A 20,701-nucleotide genomic window follows, 5' to 3' on the forward strand; every position below is an offset into this window, starting at 1 on the left:
CTGATCCAAGATGAAAATGTGCCGGCTGACACCAGTTCATCTTCATGTTTGTCGTTAAAAGCAACCCGCATTTATTAACGGCATGCCTAATTTATGACAATAAAACTTAACGGATCTATTTACGGTAGTTACATATCCATCCTCCTCTCTTGTAAAAAAGAAAAAGAAAGTTAACGTTAGCGGCAATGCTAAGTAAGCTAACTAACGTTAGAATAATAACCTGTTGACAAAATATAACATTTTTAATTATTTTGTGGAAGACAAGGGTCTGTCGTTGGGCTGCTGTCATTTATTGGCATTTAAATATAAAGTTTTTAGTTTTTAAGATTAAGATAAGATTTTATTTTACATCTGCAGCATCATTTAAATTTCCCTTAACTGACATCAATGAGGGAATGACGTCGCCTTTGTAAGTCATACAAAGTTTGGCTAAAAACCAGTGACACTTGTTTATTCTCACTGTTCTACTGCAATGTCTGATACACAAAAAATCATGCATGTCTTTATCTTACTAAGCCTAAAAAGTGAGTTGTCGTTATTTAGGGCTTTTAGATTAGACGACTAATCCAAAAACCAACAATAATCCGCGACTAATTACTTTTACTGTGTCAAATCCAGTTAAGTCAAACTTTGACTCTTTTGATCTACACTAAAGATGACTTGTAAAAGGAGTAATACAGCCCTCATGTGGCCACCATAGATTATATTTGCCTGCCAAAGATCAGAATCAGAGACAAAATCCGGCGCATCTCATGTCTGTGTCTGGGTGGAGATAAGGTGAGCCTGTAGGACATGCCTACAGCAGAAGAACAATCCACCCCTTTGATTGTGTATATTTTTAATATGTAGATTATGCATGTCAATCGTCCTCATGCTGTTTACCATGTGATTGTGCCAGTAATGGACATCTAGGCCAACCATCTGTATAGAGATCCTTACACACTTAACATGTACTGTAGATGAGAAGGATAACCTTGTCCACTTGATCTCCTCGTGCTGTGACAAAGGAAGCTATACATGTCAAAGTACAAACTGTTTCACTGGCACAATAGAGGCTTAAAAAGCTATGACCTCCGTAAAGGCTAATCATCCAAATAAGTAAAATTACCTCCTATCAGTTTGACCTTTCAGTATTACAGAAGACTTGATCAATAATCAGAGTCACTTTACTACCAGGCAACTTCACGAAATTTCAACTCGATTTCTATGGCTTTAGTTTAGGGTGTAAATGTACATTGATGCTTTTAAACTTCCTTATTACTTCCGTCTATTTAAATATTTCCTACATTTTAGCTGAAAACTCCTCCATATGACATTACCCAGAGGGGTATTTCATCATTAGGAGTGCAGATGATGTAGTCTGGGGAAACTCTGCAAAAGCAGATTGATTATGATTATAGTGTGAGAAACAAGATGACAGAATCCGAACTGAAGGTTCCTCCAAGTGATGTCACCTGGGGGAATTTTCCAGCTAAAAGTAGAGAGATATTTTTAATATAGGGTCAATGGAAAGTTCAATGGCATTAGTTTACATACCCAAACTAGAATCATAAGAAGCAAGTTCAATATCAGTGAAGGCGTCCTTTGGTAAGATATGGAAGTGCACTCGACTGAAGTAGAGTCTATAGTTAATAGTTAAAATTAAAACTATAGAGCCTTTGCTTGGTTACCTAATGCTTTACTTTCAGGAAGTGTTTATGAAGTATTAACATACAGTAATTAGCATACAGTAATCAGATTTACTGTGTATTCAAATTTTAGTCAATACACTCAAACGTTTCACCCTATTTTTCGCAAGTATATTAATCTGTCTTTCTTTACTGCTAAGGTGTAATGCATGTGGAGATTCCTAAAGTCTAAGCATAATTACAAATTAAAAAAGCACAAGTACCTCAAGCAAAAATTTACATAAATATTTATATATTTACACATCTGTGATAACAACTATATCAGATTTAAGACAATAGTGAACACTGAAAATAAATAGTATGGGACAACTACAAGTGGTACACAAACCTGAGGCTAAAGTGGAGGTCTGCTGGTATATATTCCTTTATATACAGTACGTCTTGTACATAAAACCTGAAAGTGTAGACAGTTTTTAAATACACCTTAAAATAGTCTAAAAAATGTACAGTTTTTCTTTATTGTATTAGACTAAAAACAACAAATCACTAGACTCTGTAATGCATTAAGTATGCCAGTTAAAGTTCATAGGAGGCAGTTTCTCCTCATGGTCCCAGATGTGAGGAGATCTGGAGAAAAAACATTAGAATAAATAATGTTATTGACAATATAACATAAGAGTAATTGCCTGAAACACTGTTGGCATTGTGTGAACATAATTTTTTTTGCAGCTTCTTCCACTGTTTTACTTATCAGATTTTTAAATTATTCTGAATGATCTATTTGTCAGTGAATAAATCAACATGCAAATGCTGCATGTGAAAAAGATAAAGCAGAATCCATCAAGAAATTATTATTATTTCTGCTATATGTATTACATGATGATGTAATACATATAGCAGATGTAATACAGTATACACATTTACAATCTATGTAATACTTTATGTATGGACGATTCAATAAAGGACTTAATCAATTTAGAATCAATCACAAAAACAATAAAGGACCTAATACATTTAGAATCAATAACAAAAACAATTAAATTGATTTATGAGCTGAAGGGACACACCATGAGATGCTGTTGCCTCATGAATATAGGATTATTTAATTTATGATTATTATTTATTTACTACTAACTTGTTCAGCTACTTTAAAAAAGAAAAGAAATGATATACAGAACACATGCCATTTTAATAAACCAATTTTTAAGAAAAAATCAGTTAACATCTGAATAAATTATTATACACAACGTACACACACTGTGCCCCCACCTTATTTAGCAAGAGTTAAGGCACTTTAAGTCTCCCTCAGCTGCCACTGGGTGTAAACGTCCAGCTTTGTCCACCAGAGGGCGGTGTAAAACCAGACGACCGAGCTAAGGGGAGCTGGCAGTTTGAGTTCTTTGATGTGGAGGAGCTGGACCTTAACTCTGGCCATTCTGATGGAATGTTTTCTAAATTCTCTGAGAGCAGGGTTTCTTCCTCCTCCTTACCCAGAGGAAACACCCGTGGTTCCCAGGGTGTTGGAGGCTGGGAGAGGGCAGAGATGGTAAATAGCAGTTTAATTTGTCAAAATGAATCGTTTCTCACAACAGAGTATAGTATTTAATATACATATGGCTTGCTAAGAACACTGGGATAAGAATGTAACACATAGGTGGCCCTTCTCCAAAGGACGTTACATGTGTAATCATGCACTGTCATAATAAGAGATGGTTATAAAATAAAGCTGAATAGAAAACAGTCTCTTGATTTATATCATGCTTTGGAGGTTGGTGACCAATAGTACGTGTCTACCCCCCCACTGGATAATTATTTAATATTTTGCTCTACTACGAGGTGTACATATAGGCACCCTGTCCATAAATCTTGTAAGCTACCTTTAAGGAAGGCACTGTGCTGAACACACTGCTGTAATAGACAAGAATTTTCCATTAGTCAACCTGTGTTGTTCTTTTCATCTCTAAACATTCAGGTTAGAGAATTCATGTTAAATTCTGAATCAAAATATTTGATGTTTACATGTAAGTTCCTTAGCTGTAAATAGACGTTGAAGACTGTTAGCATAGCTGTGCAAGGCTCAAATAGCAATCTAAAACAAAATTCAAAGGTAGTGCTTTAATCAGAGTTTGTATGGTTGCTGGAGTGCATTTGACAAGTGCAAAGCAGTGATGTAGGGTAGAGAAGGTTGATTAGAACAGTCTGGTTTAGTGGTGACTCATTCTTTCTCCAATCAGAGTGAAGTGGTATGGAACAGCAAATCAGAGCATCATCAGCTAAAGAAAGAGTGGAGATGAGTATCTTTGTAGGTTCTCAAGGATCCATCTAGCCTTTACATCTCACACAATACGAATGTCAAAGTCTACTGATTAGTCTGTAACTCCTTTTGCTACTCTATACACGCTACACAGCTTTATCTTTGACTGCAATTTTACAGAAAATATCCTTTGAGCAATGTTTATGGGATGAAGTCTAAAATGATTATCCACTGTATATATAGGCAATATGATTTTTAACCTCCTTTATATAGTGACTTTATGGAAAGAAATCCTTAATCTATTTAGTCAGCTTCTTCTAATGTTTTCCCATAGAGAGGAGTGCAGTTGTATAGGCCAGCGCTGACCAAATTGGGGGACAGCATCCATGATTGGTTCCCCTGCCTCTTTATTTTAGCTTCAGTGAGACAGGTGAGTGTTTGCACCTACTGTAGATCAATAAGCAATAACAACAAATGTTGTCAGGAGGTGGAAAAAAAAATCTTTATTACAGTTCGTCTTTCACTGAAATTAATGTTTTAATGCTTTTTGATGCAGTGCTGATTACCAAAGAAAGTTCTCCTGACCCACTGACACCTTCAACAATAAAGTAAAAACATTTTTTGACACTTTTCCTTATGTAATAAAAGAATAGTCAAATGTAGAACATGAATATTGTTTAGGTAAATCACATGTTACAATCTATGTTATGTGTCTCACTGCCTTTTTTTTTTTACATAAAATTACCCTCTGACATGTGGAAACAGACGAGAAACACTTAATGAAAACATGACAGCCACTAGAAAACTCAAAGAGTTCCCTCTATTGCACCTGTATCAGCATGCTTGAATATTCAGTTTGTTTCGGGGGAGATTTCAGCAGTATTGCTTTTGATCTTACCAGCCACTCCTCTGAGCTCGGCTGTTCATCAGTATCCAGCTGAGCACTACTCCAATCCACAGAGCTCTCCTCTCCTGATGTGCACATCGCGCCCCCACTGCCTGACAACCTGCTGCCAGATCTGGAGTGAAAAAATAAGCATACCCCATGAAACTTTGCTGAAGAAATTTCACAACATTGCACTTTCACACTGGTTATATTTACATGCACAGAGATGAAAAAAACAAGTCTGGAACAGCTGCACTGTGGAGTCTTTGTGAGTTTGGGATTTAATCCAATTGTCAAATGCATTTCCTTGCTATCATGGCAACACAAGTGGTTAATGTGTGTGTGTCCACCTTTTTGGAAGCCTACAGCATTTTCTCTCTCCCCAGAATGACCAGTGCAATTTCTCTCCCTTCTCGAGTGTAAGGTGTCTCTGAGCAAAGACATCATCACTGAGATCCTCTATCTGTACACACAACACATGGAGGGATGAAGTAATTTTGTCCAAATCATTAAAGTTCTCACATCCAAAAGATTAAAATGTTACCTGCCACTGCTCGCTGTCCTTCCCGCTCTCTGCCTCGCTCTCTGTCAGAATGTCAACCATCCGCCAGCTGCAGTACAGAAAGAAAATTTACTGTGGATTATTTGTAATAATTAACGAGCCACATAAAATTTTTCCTTAAAGAAAAAAGTGTAAGTGAACAATTTCAAAGTAATAAGTGTTAACAAATAGATGCAAAACTCTTGATATTTGGCAAAATAAATTAAAGATTATTAATATTAATTAAAGAATAGAAATTATTATATTATAAAAATGTTATTTAGATTTTCTAAGTACAGTTGTGAATTCATTTACATAAACCAACAGCAAATTTCCTGTGCTGTAAATGTGATCCTGGGCTTTTACATTGCTACGGCAGGTTGGTTCCACACCTGGGTGTTGCGATGTCTTTGTACTGCAGCTTTTCCACTTTAGGCAGAGACATGGGGATGAAAATGTTGTTGATGTTGTATACACTCTCTCCTTGGCGTTTGCGAACAAAGTTCTAAAAGAAAAGAGTCAACATTCAGAATCCCTCTGCATCATTAGGTTGCCACAATAAAGTTTTTCTAACTTTTGCTTTCACATACACATTTCAAGTGAGGCATGTGGATCTATATTATGTTACACAGCATTTATACACACTGTCACAAACAGTGTGTTTAATCTTTAGTACATATCACACAACACTAAAACTCCTGCAATCTCAAGTAACCTTCATAATTGAGGAGTAAATTTGGCATTAATATAGAATTAGAATCTGAGTAATATGGTTGAAATGTGTGTTTGACCAAATGTGACCTTTCAGCCCATACAGTATATTACAGATGAACAAATGTGAAGTCAGTCATAAAAATCTAAACTAATTTTATGTAGTACGTTTATTACAATTGGGTGCAAAACTTTGTATCCTCTTTTTTAAAAAGAGAAGAATACTTTTTAATTAATATGATATTTACATTTAGCTACAACAAATATTATTTTATAAGACATTAAGTTAATTTTTCATTAATTTATCAACCTTTGCACCAATATAATCATCATCGTCACTATTTTACTATAACTTTTTTTTAGACTTCTTCCTTCTGATGACAAAATAATATTTTTTTAAATAATAATTAATTAATATTAGCTGAATGTGCATCAAACACTACTTATTGTTGCGGGGGGGAAAAAATCTTTGTTTTATCCTTTTTGATGTTTCAAAATAAGGGGATGCAAACATTTGCACCCCACCCAAATCATATACTACTGTTAGCATAAAAACATAAAGCATATTTTAGGAGATATGTATGCATGTGTGTTTGGTACCTGTGCAGCCTGATTATGTGAAACCTGTCTGTAACTCTCCTCCAGCACTTCATCTGAACTTTCCTGTTGGTCGTACAACTGGTACAGGCTATGCTCCTCATCTATGTATACACACACATACACTGGCCTCAGAGTATTCAGACCCTTTCACAGTTTTCACACATTATTGTGTTGACACTTGAACACCCAAGACACACAACATCCAAAGACAGGAACAATTTTGACAAATCTGAGGAGCACCTGCCAAAAAAAAAGAAAAAAAAAAAAAGAAAAGGACAAACTGTCCAAATCCAGGTGTAAGAAGCATGTACAGATTTTGTAGATAGTCAGTTAAGGGTCACTTTCATTAATGAGAAATATCAATTTTGAATGTTTTAAAAAAAATTGTAATAGTATTCAAAATGTTGTCAGTCACTTTGTCATTTGGGGTTGAGGAGTATAGCTCATTGGGCAAAATGCAGAGTGATTTATTGTGCATCTGCAATTCAGTGTGAGCATGCACTGTACACACACACATACACACACACACCTTCGTTCAGTTGCTGGATGGGTTTTCTCTTCTTTTTCCTCTGTTTGGCTCTGTGTTTACTCTGAGCAGAGCCTACTCTCCTGATAGATGACAGGCCCATCACTTTTCTTTTTTGTCGTCTTGCATGTCTCTTGTATTTGTGACCTAAAATGAAAACACACATGAACTGAGCACATCTTACTCAGTGATTTTACACTTTGGTTAAATAAAACCCAGTCCTTAGTCCTTAACTACTTATTTTGGCAGATGACTTACCTTTCAGCTCTTACACAAGCAGCTTTATTTACAATCCTCATAGTGCACATAAATTGGCAGCCAAATGTAAAACTGTTTAATTAATGAATTTGTTCACAAATTTTCCACATCTGTTTTAAAACATCAGGTCCCATATAAACACAGAAAGAGTTTTGCTTGCTTTAACCATTGCTCCTGTTAAGAAAAGCTGTTAGGAGATCTTTCTAAAACATACCCCTATGTAAGTGATTCAGAGCCAAAATCCACAGTCTTCCCACAGTGCAAAAAAAAATATTTTTAAAAAATTTCAAGTGTTACAGCCTTTAGTACAAATTTTCCTCCTTTTGTTTAATTTCCTATTTAGACACTAAAAAAGAAACCACTGATATCTACTTGATTTAATAACCTCTGTCTGCTTAAGCCTCATATATGCTCTGTCTTTATAATACAGGCAAAGTAGAGTCATCAATTATGCATTTCTTTGGATAGTGGGAAGAAATTATGCAGAAGTAGTTTATCTTTGTTTTTTTTTAATCTTTGGGCATCAACTAGCAATAGCCTGATTAAAAATCAAATTTTTAATGGTATAAATTATGTTCTTAACCTACATTTACATTTTGAGTTCCAGCAGTCCAACATAGCTTAAAAAAATGTCTCAGTCTGAATGTGGCAAAATATAATAGTATGAAGCAACCAGGGTTTCACGTGTTTTGTTTATGTTGTGTATAGTAAGGTTAGTTTGATTACGAATTATATGTACAAGCATTCTTATGATGTCACTAATGACATCACAGCCATGTGATGTCATTAGTAACATCATAAGAATGCCTTTGAAGTTTGCCTTTTAAGTTTGTTTAACCAGTTGTAAAATAAAAACAATGTAGATAGAAGGTTGGTTACAAAAGTAAGTTGTGCAGCTCAGCTACTGGAAAGAAATGACAAGGTAGCGAAAAAAAATAAAAATCTTTGGACCACCAGACACGAGTAAGCCCTGCCTCTACAATAAGTATTGACAGCAATTAACTGTCCCATCACATAGAATGAATATCTCAACCTCACAAATCATCTTATTCAGTGATGCCTAGATAATACTAGGAGGAACTGCTATGCTACTGAGTCTTTTTTAACTGCCAATGCTTCCTCACTGAAGACAGACATGATACAGAGCATCTAGGTTAAAGGTCTGAGGGTGTTTGACTCAGAAGTTGCATGTAACATTATACTTAACAATGTTGCTGCAGGGCATTAACTTACTGTTGTGCAGTCGTGTAGAGCTGTATCTGCTGTAGTGTGCTGGAGCAGGTTGTTGCTCTTCTCTGGCCAGTGATCCCTGTAAGTGGTGGGACAAAGCTGTATCTGGGTGGAGAAAATGCAATGTGAAGTTAGAGAAACTGAAACAAACTGCTTTATAAAAGAAATAGTTTAATGGTCAATAACATTTCTAAATGCGAGAACATCAAAGCCAATACATCTACATGCACTTTTCTACAGTTTGTATTTAAACAGTTTGTTCTTAGTTTACTCTGTGAAATAAAAGTCTACATGTTTAAATCAAAACTCTCCCTATCCTTTAAAATGATGTTAATAGTTCACATACCAAAGGAAAGAGACAGCATAGGATGAGGTCTGGAGCTAGGGTTTCTTGAGGACAGGGCCCAGCTGGAGCTGCAGTCAGCAGCAGAACACAAGACTACACGATCACAAGAGGAGCAACAGCTACAGGAAGATGGCGAGAAAGAGGAGGAGAAGGTGAATGTGGACTGCCCTGAGACCTAAAGGACAAGACAGAAAGAACAAGAGAAGGGAAACAACTATTTAACAAAATAGTCAATAAAGCAAAGTCAGGCCATGAAGTTTCCAGAAATACAGTATAAAATTGGTTGATTCTTTCTTTTTTCTCGGGATGTGAGGTTTTATGGAAATTATCTCTGCTTGAGGCTGTAATTAAAGTAATTAAGTCGTTAAATGCTTTCTTTGTCACTTGGCAATATCGCAATAGTGGTGGCACAGTGCTGCTTAATATAGTAACTGCAGTTGGCTGGGGTTCTATGCCATCCAAAATAGCAATGTTCAGATGGATGTTTGCACTATAAATATTCTGGCTTGGGCCATTTATGCTATGTTGCCCTTTTAAAATGTTGAACTTTTAAATGAGGAGTGAAACTTCTATTGGTTTTAGGCCTGTAGAATTTTCAAATTGCTAACGTGAACCTGCATTAGAACCTGCAAATTCCACACACAGAGACCCAAGGTTCCCAAGTAAGAGAAAATCTTACCGGTTCAACTTAGTTAAAAGAGTGTGGAAACAGCTGTCTTGGGTACCAGACCAAAAACAGTAAGCTGAAAAATAGTTAGGTGTTCCAAAGAGCTTTGAGTTATTGAGTTATCCATAGGATTAACTACTTTTACACACACCAAAATCAATAGTGTGTTAGTGTGAATTTAGCAATAAGCGATGTCTTCAGGCTAAATAATAAACTAAAGCTTTAAATAATCCCATGCATTTGTTTGTTTGAAGCAAATCCAAGAAATTCTATTGTTTAATTAAAAGCAGGTGTGCGGCTTTAAACATTAATTCCTACTTAATTTGTGGAACTACTTAAGGGATATGATATTGCATCACTGGGGCCTAACCAAGCGTAACTGCTTTAGAAAATGTACTTGATATGAAATAACTGAATAATTTTAAATAGGGGCAGCAGTGGCTTAGTCAGTGAATTAAGCGGCTAACGATAGTAGCGTCAGTGGATCACACCCTGACATGTCGGAGTCTCCCTGGACAAGACACTAAAGCCCCAAACTGCCCAACCCCAACTGTTGAGTTTTCATAAGCCAGCTCACATCTGAACGATGGTCCCAAGGCCAATAAAAATTCAGGAGGGTTGTTAGGTATCTGGTGTAAAAATCTGTGCCAAATCAACATGTCGACAACAAGATCCACTGTGGTGGCCCTGAGCTTATGGGACAAACCAAAGGAGAAAAAAAAATGAAAAAAATATTACATTCAATTAAAGGGCATAAGCATTTTGAAGTTTCAAACATGGCCCCAGGCATCAGCTTTTTTGAGCTTTAATATTGAAATAATGTAAATCCATTATTATTATTGCTGTCACATAAACACTCGTACTCAGACACAAATGTGTCACTACAGGAAAATCAGTTGTAGCAGAACCACATTAGAATGTAATAAGAACTGAAGTATACAAGTGATAAAACTGGATAAAATATAAACAAAGCAGCACATAAAGACAAAAAATAATGGCACAGAAACAAACCAGACTAATTATGAGAATGCACATGTGTTATTTGACAATTACATAGTTGGTAAATCATCAGGTGTACAGAATGGGGAACAGAAAAACATATGTATACAGCAGGCTACCTGTGGAGAGCTGAGGATGTGGGTGTTGAAAGTGAACAGTCTGGGTTTATGGTAGGTGACCAAAGGTCGAGTTCGGGCACACACACACGATACATCAGCCTTGAAGAGCCTCCTGTTTCCCAGTCTCCTCCTTTTAGAGCTCCCATGCTCAAAAACCTTGTCTGCTTTCTGACCACTGCAGGGACAAGATCAGATGAGGTCATGTGCTGAAAATGTCAGCGATGTGAGTCATAATCACATACCGCTAAGTTTTTTTCAGACCATGTTCATGAATACCAATCAAAAACAAAAAATACCTATATTCCTTAAAAAAAAGGAGAATGTCTTATGTTGCTTTTGTTTACCCATCCAGCAACAAAGAGAAATTCAACAGGCTGCGGGAAGAAAAGATATGAAGAAATGTTTCATGTCAGGCCAGAATGAGGGGAATCCACAGTTTCACTGGGTTATATTACAAACAGGGAACATGCTTTCAGACTTGATAATTTATCCCACAGTCCAGGCCTGAGAAGGATTGTATTTCAAAAACAGCTAATATTAACCTCTTCTATATTTGATTTCCCCCAGGAGAGACAAATAATGTCTGATCAGAATGAGTATAACTGCAAGAGTCCCATGTCTATTTCAGATTATCATAAAAATGCATTAAAGTAAAAAATTGGGTGTAAAAGCACGTGAAGACTTGAGTTATTATCACATAGGCATTAAACATTCTCACTGTTCTCTACCTTTTAAAGATACTTTCGTTCCAGGTCTGCGGTTGTTTTGAGAGAGGTGAAAAGCTGAGAGGAGGCATCAGACTGTTAACAATGTGGCTAAGCTGGGCACTCTGCAAAAGGAACATACAATACATTTCACATGTGACAGACTGCAATTTCCTGGTTGTCTGCATAAATTGGTCATAAAATCTAATCTAATCTTCACCAAAATCAGAAAGATCAACACAAATACTGTAAGCTGATACATATCCAGTCATGTCAACATCAGATAGTCATCTGTCCACAGATATTGTGGAGACAATATGGCTACTCTTGATAGACATACCCAGCCAAAAACACTCCAAAGGCACAACACAGAATGCTCAGTGAGGTAAGAAAGAAACCCAGCTAAAGACTGAAGGATTCAATGGAGCTGGTTAAAATCTCAACATGATAACCAAGGCAGGACCACATGCAGGAAGCCATTGCTCTCTATAAACAACACTGCGACATAACTTTAAGTTTGACAAAGACCACCCTGACACTCCACAACAATAGTGGAAAAATGTCTGGTGGAAAGATAAAACAAAGGGAGAATGGTTCAGCACTATGCATGGTGTAAAGACAGTACTGCATACCAACATGTACAGAGAAGGAAGCATTAGGATTTGGGGCTGTTTTGCTGCCTCTAGACCTGGGCTGCTTGCCATCGTGGAGGGGAAAATGAATTCCAAGTTTATTAAGATATCCTACAGGACAAATTCAGGGTGGCTGTCTGCAAGCAAAAACTCTGAAGCTGGGTGATGCAGCAGGACAATGACTGTAGAAGTAAATCTAGTACAGACTGGCTTCAGAGACAAATAATTTGCCTTTTGGAGGGGCCCATTCAGACCTCAACCAAATAGAGATGGTGTGGAAGAACTTCTAAACAGCTGTTCCTAAGAATATGTCGAAGCTGAACTAGTTCTGTAAGAAAGAATTGGCCAAATATTTTCCTAAATGTTTTGCAGGTCTAAACCACAGATACAGGAAGAGCTTGCATGAGGTCATTGCTCCCAAACATGATTCAACCAGTTATTAAAACACTGTTGCCGTTAGTTTTTCCACCATGACTTTGTACATGTAATGGGTGTGTTCAATAGACTTTTAGGATGACTGTTGTGTTGGATTCGCTTAGAAATATTGTTTTTGTTGATATTTATGCCTTCAGTAAAGAAAAGATCATATTTCATGACCAATTTATGCAAAAAAACTGCACAGTCCCACAACTTTTTCTTGTGACTGTAGGTAACAGATGTTTGTATTATTCTGTCTAATCCATTTGTATCACTGATAAATGATAGAAACAACTCTGTATTAGATAGTAAATGTCAATAGCAGCAGAATCAGGCTGGAAAATGACCACACAGTTGAAAATACACTTCTATAACAGATTCAACAAAAATTTAACATTTCTGTGATCAAACGCATCTCTCTGACATGTTTTTGTAATTTTTTTTCACGGTCATATTTGTACCTTTTTTAAAGTAAAGCAGATTCACCTGAGCATCTTTATTGTGTGATTCTCAGCCTTTATTTAAGACGCAATACTAATTAGATGAATTCTTTAAATCCCAGTTGACTCCACCTATCTACTCAATCTAACACTAAAATACTACATACTACATACTGTACAGGCACTTCTGTGCTTTTTTACCTACTGACTGACGAGAAGATAAAAAACGATACAAAGAAATATACAGATTATTGTTAGTCCTCTTACTTTTAGACTTCACACACTCTTTATACTTTAAGTGTGTGTATTAGTTCCTTTCCTACCTGTCTCTCTATGTTGTGCAGAAGGCTTGAGGGGCTGCAGGCTTCAGTGTCAACATCTGTTGCTGTGCAGGAAAACCCTCCCATTTGCCCGAGCAGACTCTGCTGAATCTGCCTGTCTGTCAGTGGCTGGGATTCTGCAAGCACCACACTGCCCTTAGACAGTAACATAAACACACGAAAATGAAATGAGTCAACTCTTTAAAACTGACTCCCCTCCATGAGGTGGGCTGCTTTAAATTAATGGATTTGGTCTTTTCAAAGATTTATTTTCATGTACAAGGGATTTACCTTTTCATATATATAAAGTTTCTGTTTTTATTCCATGAAAGTTGCTGTTACAGAAGTATTATTTTACCTTATAAGTGTGAATGTGCTTGTGGAGTTCCACCAGTTGTTGTATCCTTCCCTCCACATCAACCAGACGCAGCTGCAACCAGCTCCATCTGCTGCCCAGCTCTGCTCTCTCTTCCAGCCACTGCCTCTCACTGCTGCTACTAGGAGAGATAGGTTGATGGATAGATTTGGAATTTGTTGAAATAATGCAGCTTTTTTAGTTTTATGATACTGTATACTCTCATTAACCCTATTTTTTTTTTCAATTTCAATTAAATTTTATCTATATAGTGCCACATAATAACAACGTTATCTCAAGGCACTTTACAATGTAAGGTCAAGACCTTAAAGAATTATAGAGAGACCCAACAAATGACGCTCCTTTTAACAGAAAAAGTCTCGAACAGCACCAGGCTCGGGGTGGGACTGGGGTGAGTGGTAAGTGGAGAGAGAACAGAAAAGAAGAGCAACATAAAGCAACAGACACAACACAATCAGAGAGCCAATGAGGAACTTTTAGGTGCCACCATGAGATATTGCCTGGAACACACAGCTCCTTTCCATCATACCTGGAAAAAGGGCAGAGAGGGAGGGAGAGGAGACGAACACATCCTGGATGCTCATGTGCTTGGAAGTAAGAAACAGCCGGTTAGAAGATGCAGTGATTTAACTTAACATTTGTACTGCAGCACTGTCAACAGATGACCTATTTCCATAGTCATGTTGCCATGTACCGTGTAAACTGTTTAGCATCCTAACAGCATATGGGTAGTGAATTTTGCTGAAGCACAGAAGCTTATCTAGGCCACAGAATGAAACACGGATTTGTTGATTTGTGTGGTGTGTGTCTACAGTATGTTTCCATGGCACTAGTCTGTCCAGTTAGCATTCTGTGTGTGTGTGTGTGTGTGTGTGTGTGTAGTTGGCTGACTTCAGTGGGGCAAGAGTTGCTATGGCAGTGCTCTTGGACCTTGGCTAGGACAGGGAGGGACTCACCCCACTTCAAACACACTAATGCAGGACAGAGAAAGGTTAGGTCAGTGAGCATGCAGCTGCACACAAACCCTTTGGTATTACCAGGTAGCTATTTTAAATTTTGTTGCCTGCCAGACCCGAAATACACCTGCTTTGAGGTAGATACGAAGCAGAACTTTGCAAACGAAAGCAGGACATACAATTGGTTGAGGGCTGCTTCTCAACTCAGTTTATACTCAATCCCTTTAGACTGTTTGTTTAAGAGTAGGCTCTCTCTTTCCTCCACAGAAAAAGACCAGACCTGGTTGCCTGGCAGCTCTTTCCAAATGTATATGAGCAAATTCCAGGAATATTTGGCAAGCATCAGGTGACTCAGTAAGAGAGAAGAGGTTGCTTTATACCTGTTAATGTCCAAAAACTACATATTTACACACTATTTATCATGAAAACACTCAAACTTCTAAATAAAATGAGAGTAGGAGATTCCTGGCTGATTCAAAGGCCAGCCCAAGCAAGTACTTCTGGGTTTACAAATTCCCCATTTGAGCAGCGTTCCTTTACTCTTGTAGAGGCATTAGGATTTTTGGGTGTGCCCTGCACTTAAACTTTCCAACATGCAGCCTTTCAAAAGACTCCCATAAGATTATTCAAACACAGATGAACACTCAAAACAAGCGGCAGCTGAAAATTAAGAACTGCCGCCAGTTCAGAAAATGGGTAAAGATGGTATGTGGTTTGAAAGTCAAGACATACCAACGTCATATTTAGTATGAATGTGCACATTTTCAAAAGGAGGGTAAAGACCTGTCCCCATTCCAACAAGATCTCCTCTTCAAGAAGGAACCTGCCATAAAAACTTCCCAGGGGGAGAATTACTCACATAAAAACAGACAGGACATGAGAACAGACACAAACAAAAGAGAAACTGACACATTTAATAAACTGACAAGGTGACTAAAGCTGGCCAAAACATCCTTTCTCTTTACCATTAAAATCAAACAGAAGAACTACATTTTACTGAGGATTCTGAATAATAAGGATTGAGAATAATTCCAAAGTCAAAAGGTGGCCAACCTACCACAAGGCTAACAAATAAATAAAAAGGTCTCTGTTCCATGGTAATGATTAGTCATGACTGTTGACTAGTGGCATCAACTAGCACAGACGAGGAAACTGTGGCTCAGAATTCATTCTTTTCGGACAAGCAGTGAAAAAGTAAAGAGGTTTTTGACTTTTTTTTTAAGTTGTATTGTTACATTCTTCACGACAGGACCAGGATGTTTTCCCTCCTGTCTGAACACTGACGGCAAACTGACGTCCACACATTGTTGACTAGGAAGAGTATTAATTATGTACAAATAATTAGACTTACCATCTAAACCAATAGAAGGATATCAGAACAAAAGCTCTGGCTTGGTGCCATTGTTTATTGGGAGACTCTCCTTTCCGAACACAGATGTGTTTTTTTCTCTCCACTGTCTTGTTTTGGTTGTTTTTAAAGAAGGCTGTTTTCAATGTAACTAGGCATGGGCTGATTCATCAGTGAAGTGGAGATATTAAAAGACCAAAACTCTCATCCTTGGCAAGGCACGTGTTTTTGAGTCTGGAAATAGTCTCTTTTAGAATCACAGCACTACAGAAATTATTTAAAGAAATTAATTTCTCATTATTTGCTAGAATATGAAGAAGCTTGGTAACATACTGGTTTAATCTAAAGCCCATAAAAGACAAACTAACGATAATAAAGACAAATTTTCTTCTACAGCCTCAAAGTGTCTCTGCAAAAATGTCAAAACCAAATGTCACAAAACACAAAAGCGTCCCTTAAAATATGAAGCTGCTACCGCTACCCAACAATGCAACTCCCTTCAAGCAAAGACATTAGCACAGCAGCACCATCCAAACCAACCACATACAAACAGATACGCTTTTAAAGTATTTTTCACTAGAAAGAGGAGGAGCTGGGGCGTGATGGCAGAGAATGGCTGGCATGTTGAAGTCCTGCAAGCATGTGTGTGACTGTTTCCTACCCTGTGGGTACAGAGAGCAAGCTAGTCTGTTGAATGTGTTATGACTGCACCATGGAAAGTGAAAGAATGTGTGTGCATGGGTGAAAAATGTCATAACACCCTCCCCAGCTGGAAGGCTGTAGCTTGTACTTACTACAACCACAATATAAACTCTGCCAGGAAAAATATGCACATAACACTGCAGAGGGACAGAACATCCTACACTGGGACAGCTGACTTTACAAATGGTACAGTGTCATCCTGTGTAAAATATTAATTGTGTCATACCAGAGATATGTGGATGTGTGTGATTGTATTCACCCCTTCTTATAAAGTCAAATAGATGCAACTAAGTATGCTCATCCTCTCAAATTGACACTATATTTGGATCTTTATTGATCTAGTTTGTAAAGCCTTCATTGTCCCCAACTGAAAGGTTGCTTAGTGACTCCACTTGTCTGAGTTAAAACAAGGCCACTGACTCCAGCGCGAACCAACAGCCGGGTCTGGAAATCCTATCCTAGAACAGCACAACAAATCTTTTGGCAGGAACACAATTGTAGAGATGCCTTTGAGCTGGTTATTATTTTCACAAAAGCAACATTAGTTAACTTCATATAGGACACAGTGTAGAATGATAGGATTTCACACTGTGTCAACTTGATATGCAAAATACAGGTTCAGGGGATTTCTTCCTGTATGTACACACTGGCTCTGTACAACACACAAGCTGTAAATAAGAAATGCATATGATTCTCAAAGAAAATTACAACTCAAGAAACAAAACAGAAAAAAAAAAACCAATCGTTCCATGTTTTTTGTCTGGAAATGTGACGGAACAAGCAACTTATACATTTATATGATAAATTAGCTATACTGCAATGATAGTAAGAATGCCCACTATATGTGTAACAATGATTTTTTTTCCAATATTCACAGTTACCAAAAAGCATATGACAATAATGGTCCTTCAGTCGGCTCAACCCAGTGCCTTTGTTGTGCATATTTGCGCAAAACATACGTTGAAACTACTTCTACTTGCACAATACTTACACAGGTGAAGCTCTCATTTTAACATGATTGTTATCTTCCTCTGACTCATCGTCTGAGCTGCTGCTGGCTGTGGCCTCAGAGTCCAAGGCTTCCTGCAGGCTTCTCAGCACTGCTTGGCTGGAGCAGCTGAACTCTCTGAGCTCTGCCCAAGAAGTGGTAGATGACCACGAGAAATGGGGGTTACCGCCAGGTTTTGGTGGTAGTATACCAGGACGTAAGGAGTCCAGGCTGTCATGGGTCACATCTCCAAGTAGACAGCGACTTTTCAGCCCCTCCAGTTGCTGGTTGCAGTGTAGCAATGTGTGCTCTACCAGCAGGGCTTGCAGTCTCTTTTGCAGCTTCAAAGCTCGGCTCTGCAGCCCTGCCTGCCTGTATAGCTGATCCTTCAAAACCTTCTCTAGTGCAGCTCTGGATACCAGATGGTCAAAGTTCATTCTGCCACTGCAGCGCTGCATTGGAGCTGGAGGAAGACAGCCCATGTCAGCTCCTTTCTCTTGTGTCATTGTAGGTGGGGGCACAGAGAGGGGATTGTAACCCTGGGATTTTACCTCGAGAGAATAGGAAGAAGAAACACTGCTATGGGTAAAAGAGGAGTGACACATCACATCACTACCATATGGCCCACATTCAGAGGCATCACCACTGCCTTGCAGCAAATAAGCCTCTTGGCTATTGTGCTCAGGGACGAGGCCTAAAAACATGTCGGATACACCTGGTAGGATGGGCACCACCTGATGAGAATCTTTCGGGCCTTTATTGATAGACAGAAGGCTGAATGAGGAAGCAGGGCTGGGGGGGAGCACTGTCTCACAGTCGCTGGCAGACACCTGCAAACGTGGGGAGAGCACAGCATCAGCAGATACATCCAGGAGGCTCAGTGGCAAGCAGGGGTCAAGAGAGGCAAATAAGGAAAGGTTGTTCCACATCTTCTGGAGGTCACTGTTCTCTGTCAATCGCATCTGAGGGTCCAGCTCAGTATTGTGCACAGGTCTCTTATCTGAGTCCACTCGGATAGAGGCAGGAAGTGAGGACAGGTGGATGCCATGACCATCTTTTAAGATTTTGGTGAGGGCTGGGGCCATACCCTTTTCTGAACCACTGGAGCTCTATACAGCCAAGGCAGCAGACTTCACAGACTACACCTTAGAGGATCTGACAGTGAGAAAACCACATGTTGGTAATTTTTCATACTGATGCAAAATAAGCACTAAATCTCAAACCATACAGGTAATAAAATCTAAGAGTCAGCATTACTTTACAGTTTAGGGTTATGGGCAGGTTTATTTAGAAGAGCAGTGGTAAGATCTAATTAACAGAAAATTCTTATTTAGATCCTCCTGCTTGAGTTAACTGATTACCGTTGTTTCTAGTCAACAACGGCTACGCGACTAAATTAAGAATCTAATTAACTGCTAACTAGTAAGTATATGCTGGTAAACACTCTTGTCTCGAAGAGCGTTAACGGCGTCAAGTAAATAATACGATACAATGAAGCACCAAAGTTCGGCTTCGCATGCAAAAGCCAGGTAACGTCAAGAAACTGTTTATTAAACTAACGTTCCTCGTTAATCCCAGAGTTCAGAGTAACGTTACGGTAAACTGGACGTAGCATTTGCAGTCACTAGTTAAACTAACTGGCTAAACCATGTTTGATACAGGACGTTAATTCTTTACAAAGTCCGGCACAACCGGGTCTAACTGTTTACGTTACTCACCGGACCAGAAGGTGAACCGCCGACTTTACATCGCTTATTCCTGTGGAATTTGGGGATGAAAATGGCATTTCATGCTTTTCCTCTGCTAATCCATCACCCATGAAAGACTTAATGACACCGTCTCATGTGAAGGTCCAACGATGCTAACTATTTCTTCCACATTGCAGCAGCTGTTCCCTCCGTCCTGCCTCCCCCTCAGCTGTTCTTCAACTGCTGAGAAGAGGAGGATCCGCATCTGAAGGAGCGGGGGATGGACCGCACTCACGGTGCCTTCAAAGACCACTTCAGAAGCTCGGACTTTTTACCATGCAGCCTAAAATTCCACTCCCAATTTCCCCTACCAGACAGAAAGAAACTGAAGTCAAAACGAGAGACGGAACGAGGAGAAAAGAAAAACACAAGTCTGTTTTCTCCAAGAATCAGACGGGATAGTGGTAAAGACTTATCTCCTATGGTGTGTCAAGTGTTAGTGACCTCTGATACCAGAAGAAAGAAGACCACAGGTCATGATGTTTTTTGCTGTTTGTTTATAAGTAATTTAGTAATTTTCCTAATATTAAATTAGTAATTGTTTTATTAGATATAAGAGAACAATTATGGCCCGTGGGTGGTGTACATAAAGGTGTGCCGATGACGTCATCTCTGGCTTCACATAACGGCCTTTGAAGTTTTTGCCTTTGAAGGTTCAGCATCCAGTTGTCAAGGGAACAGTGTTTGTTTACAGCTACTGGAGCTAACGGAAGGAAATGGACAAGGAAGTAGTGGAAAGTTGTGTGTGTAGCTATGAAGGAACACAGTTTCTTACCTTGTTCTGTGGAATGATTTTCTTATCAGCTCAATTGTGGGGGCAGTGTTTGTCATACAACAATCTCTGGATCCTTTTTGGACCAGCGGACACGAGTAAGCTTGCTCCTGCTCGTTTTAGCAAAGCCCTCTTTTAAATGAGAATTGTTGCTGCAATGTTCTTTTTATATTATTACACTTCAAGAAGGCAGCTAGATAGTAATCAGATTGTGTTTTTCGGTTAAAGCTGATGACATGCTTCATCTGCTGATCGTGTGCCAGAAGCTATTGCAACAGATTGGGGCATCAAATAGATTTTACCACTCTAAATATTTCTGAGTTGAGCTTAAATGTCTTGTGCTTATACATTAGTCTCTTTCCACCATTGAGCTGCCCTGGTCTGGATGTTTGCTGCTCTGTTGTTGAACACAGTCTGTCCTGCTGCAAGAGTAAATGTGGTCATTGTCAAGTACATGTTGAGGACAGTAAAATCGGTATATGGTCTAAGACATGTAAAAGAAAGGAAATACACTGAGACAAGGCATATGAAAT

General features: G+C 38.5%; 1 protein-coding gene across 6 annotated transcripts; it reads right to left on the reverse strand.

The window, feature by feature from the left end:
• Positions 1 to 1,898: 1,898 nt before the first annotated feature.
• Positions 1,899 to 19,586, reverse strand: kansl1l (KAT8 regulatory NSL complex subunit 1-like). 6 transcript variants are annotated; one of them, XM_067516674.1, is made up of 16 exons: positions 19,367 to 19,585; positions 17,652 to 18,803; positions 13,637 to 13,772; positions 13,282 to 13,434; positions 11,494 to 11,594; positions 10,766 to 10,940; positions 8,981 to 9,155; positions 8,638 to 8,739; positions 7,150 to 7,293; positions 6,621 to 6,721; positions 5,702 to 5,814; positions 5,313 to 5,379; positions 5,119 to 5,231; positions 4,781 to 4,901; positions 2,898 to 3,155; positions 1,899 to 2,255 (listed from the first exon to the last, which is right to left on the reverse strand). In XM_067516674.1, exons 2-15 carry the CDS (start codon positions 18,731 to 18,733, stop codon positions 2,934 to 2,936), a joined length of 2,805 nt encoding a protein of 934 aa, XP_067372775.1. In that variant the 5' UTR covers positions 18,734 to 18,803; positions 19,367 to 19,585; the 3' UTR covers positions 1,899 to 2,255; positions 2,898 to 2,933. The 6 variants fall into 6 exon arrangements, 3 of the variants coding, with proteins under 3 accessions (XP_067372775.1, XP_067372774.1, XP_067372776.1); XM_067516673.1 differs by having other exon boundaries at positions 13,637 to 13,775; XM_067516675.1 differs by lacking the exons at positions 1,899 to 2,255; positions 5,119 to 5,231 and having other exon boundaries at positions 3,015 to 3,155; positions 13,637 to 13,775; positions 19,367 to 19,586.
• Between the last annotated feature and the right edge of the window lie 1,115 nt (positions 19,587 to 20,701).

This window comes from Channa argus, chromosome 9 (genome assembly GCF_033026475.1).
Source record: "Channa argus isolate prfri chromosome 9, Channa argus male v1.0, whole genome shotgun sequence".
NCBI classification, from domain to species: Eukaryota; Metazoa; Chordata; class Actinopteri; order Anabantiformes; family Channidae; genus Channa; species Channa argus.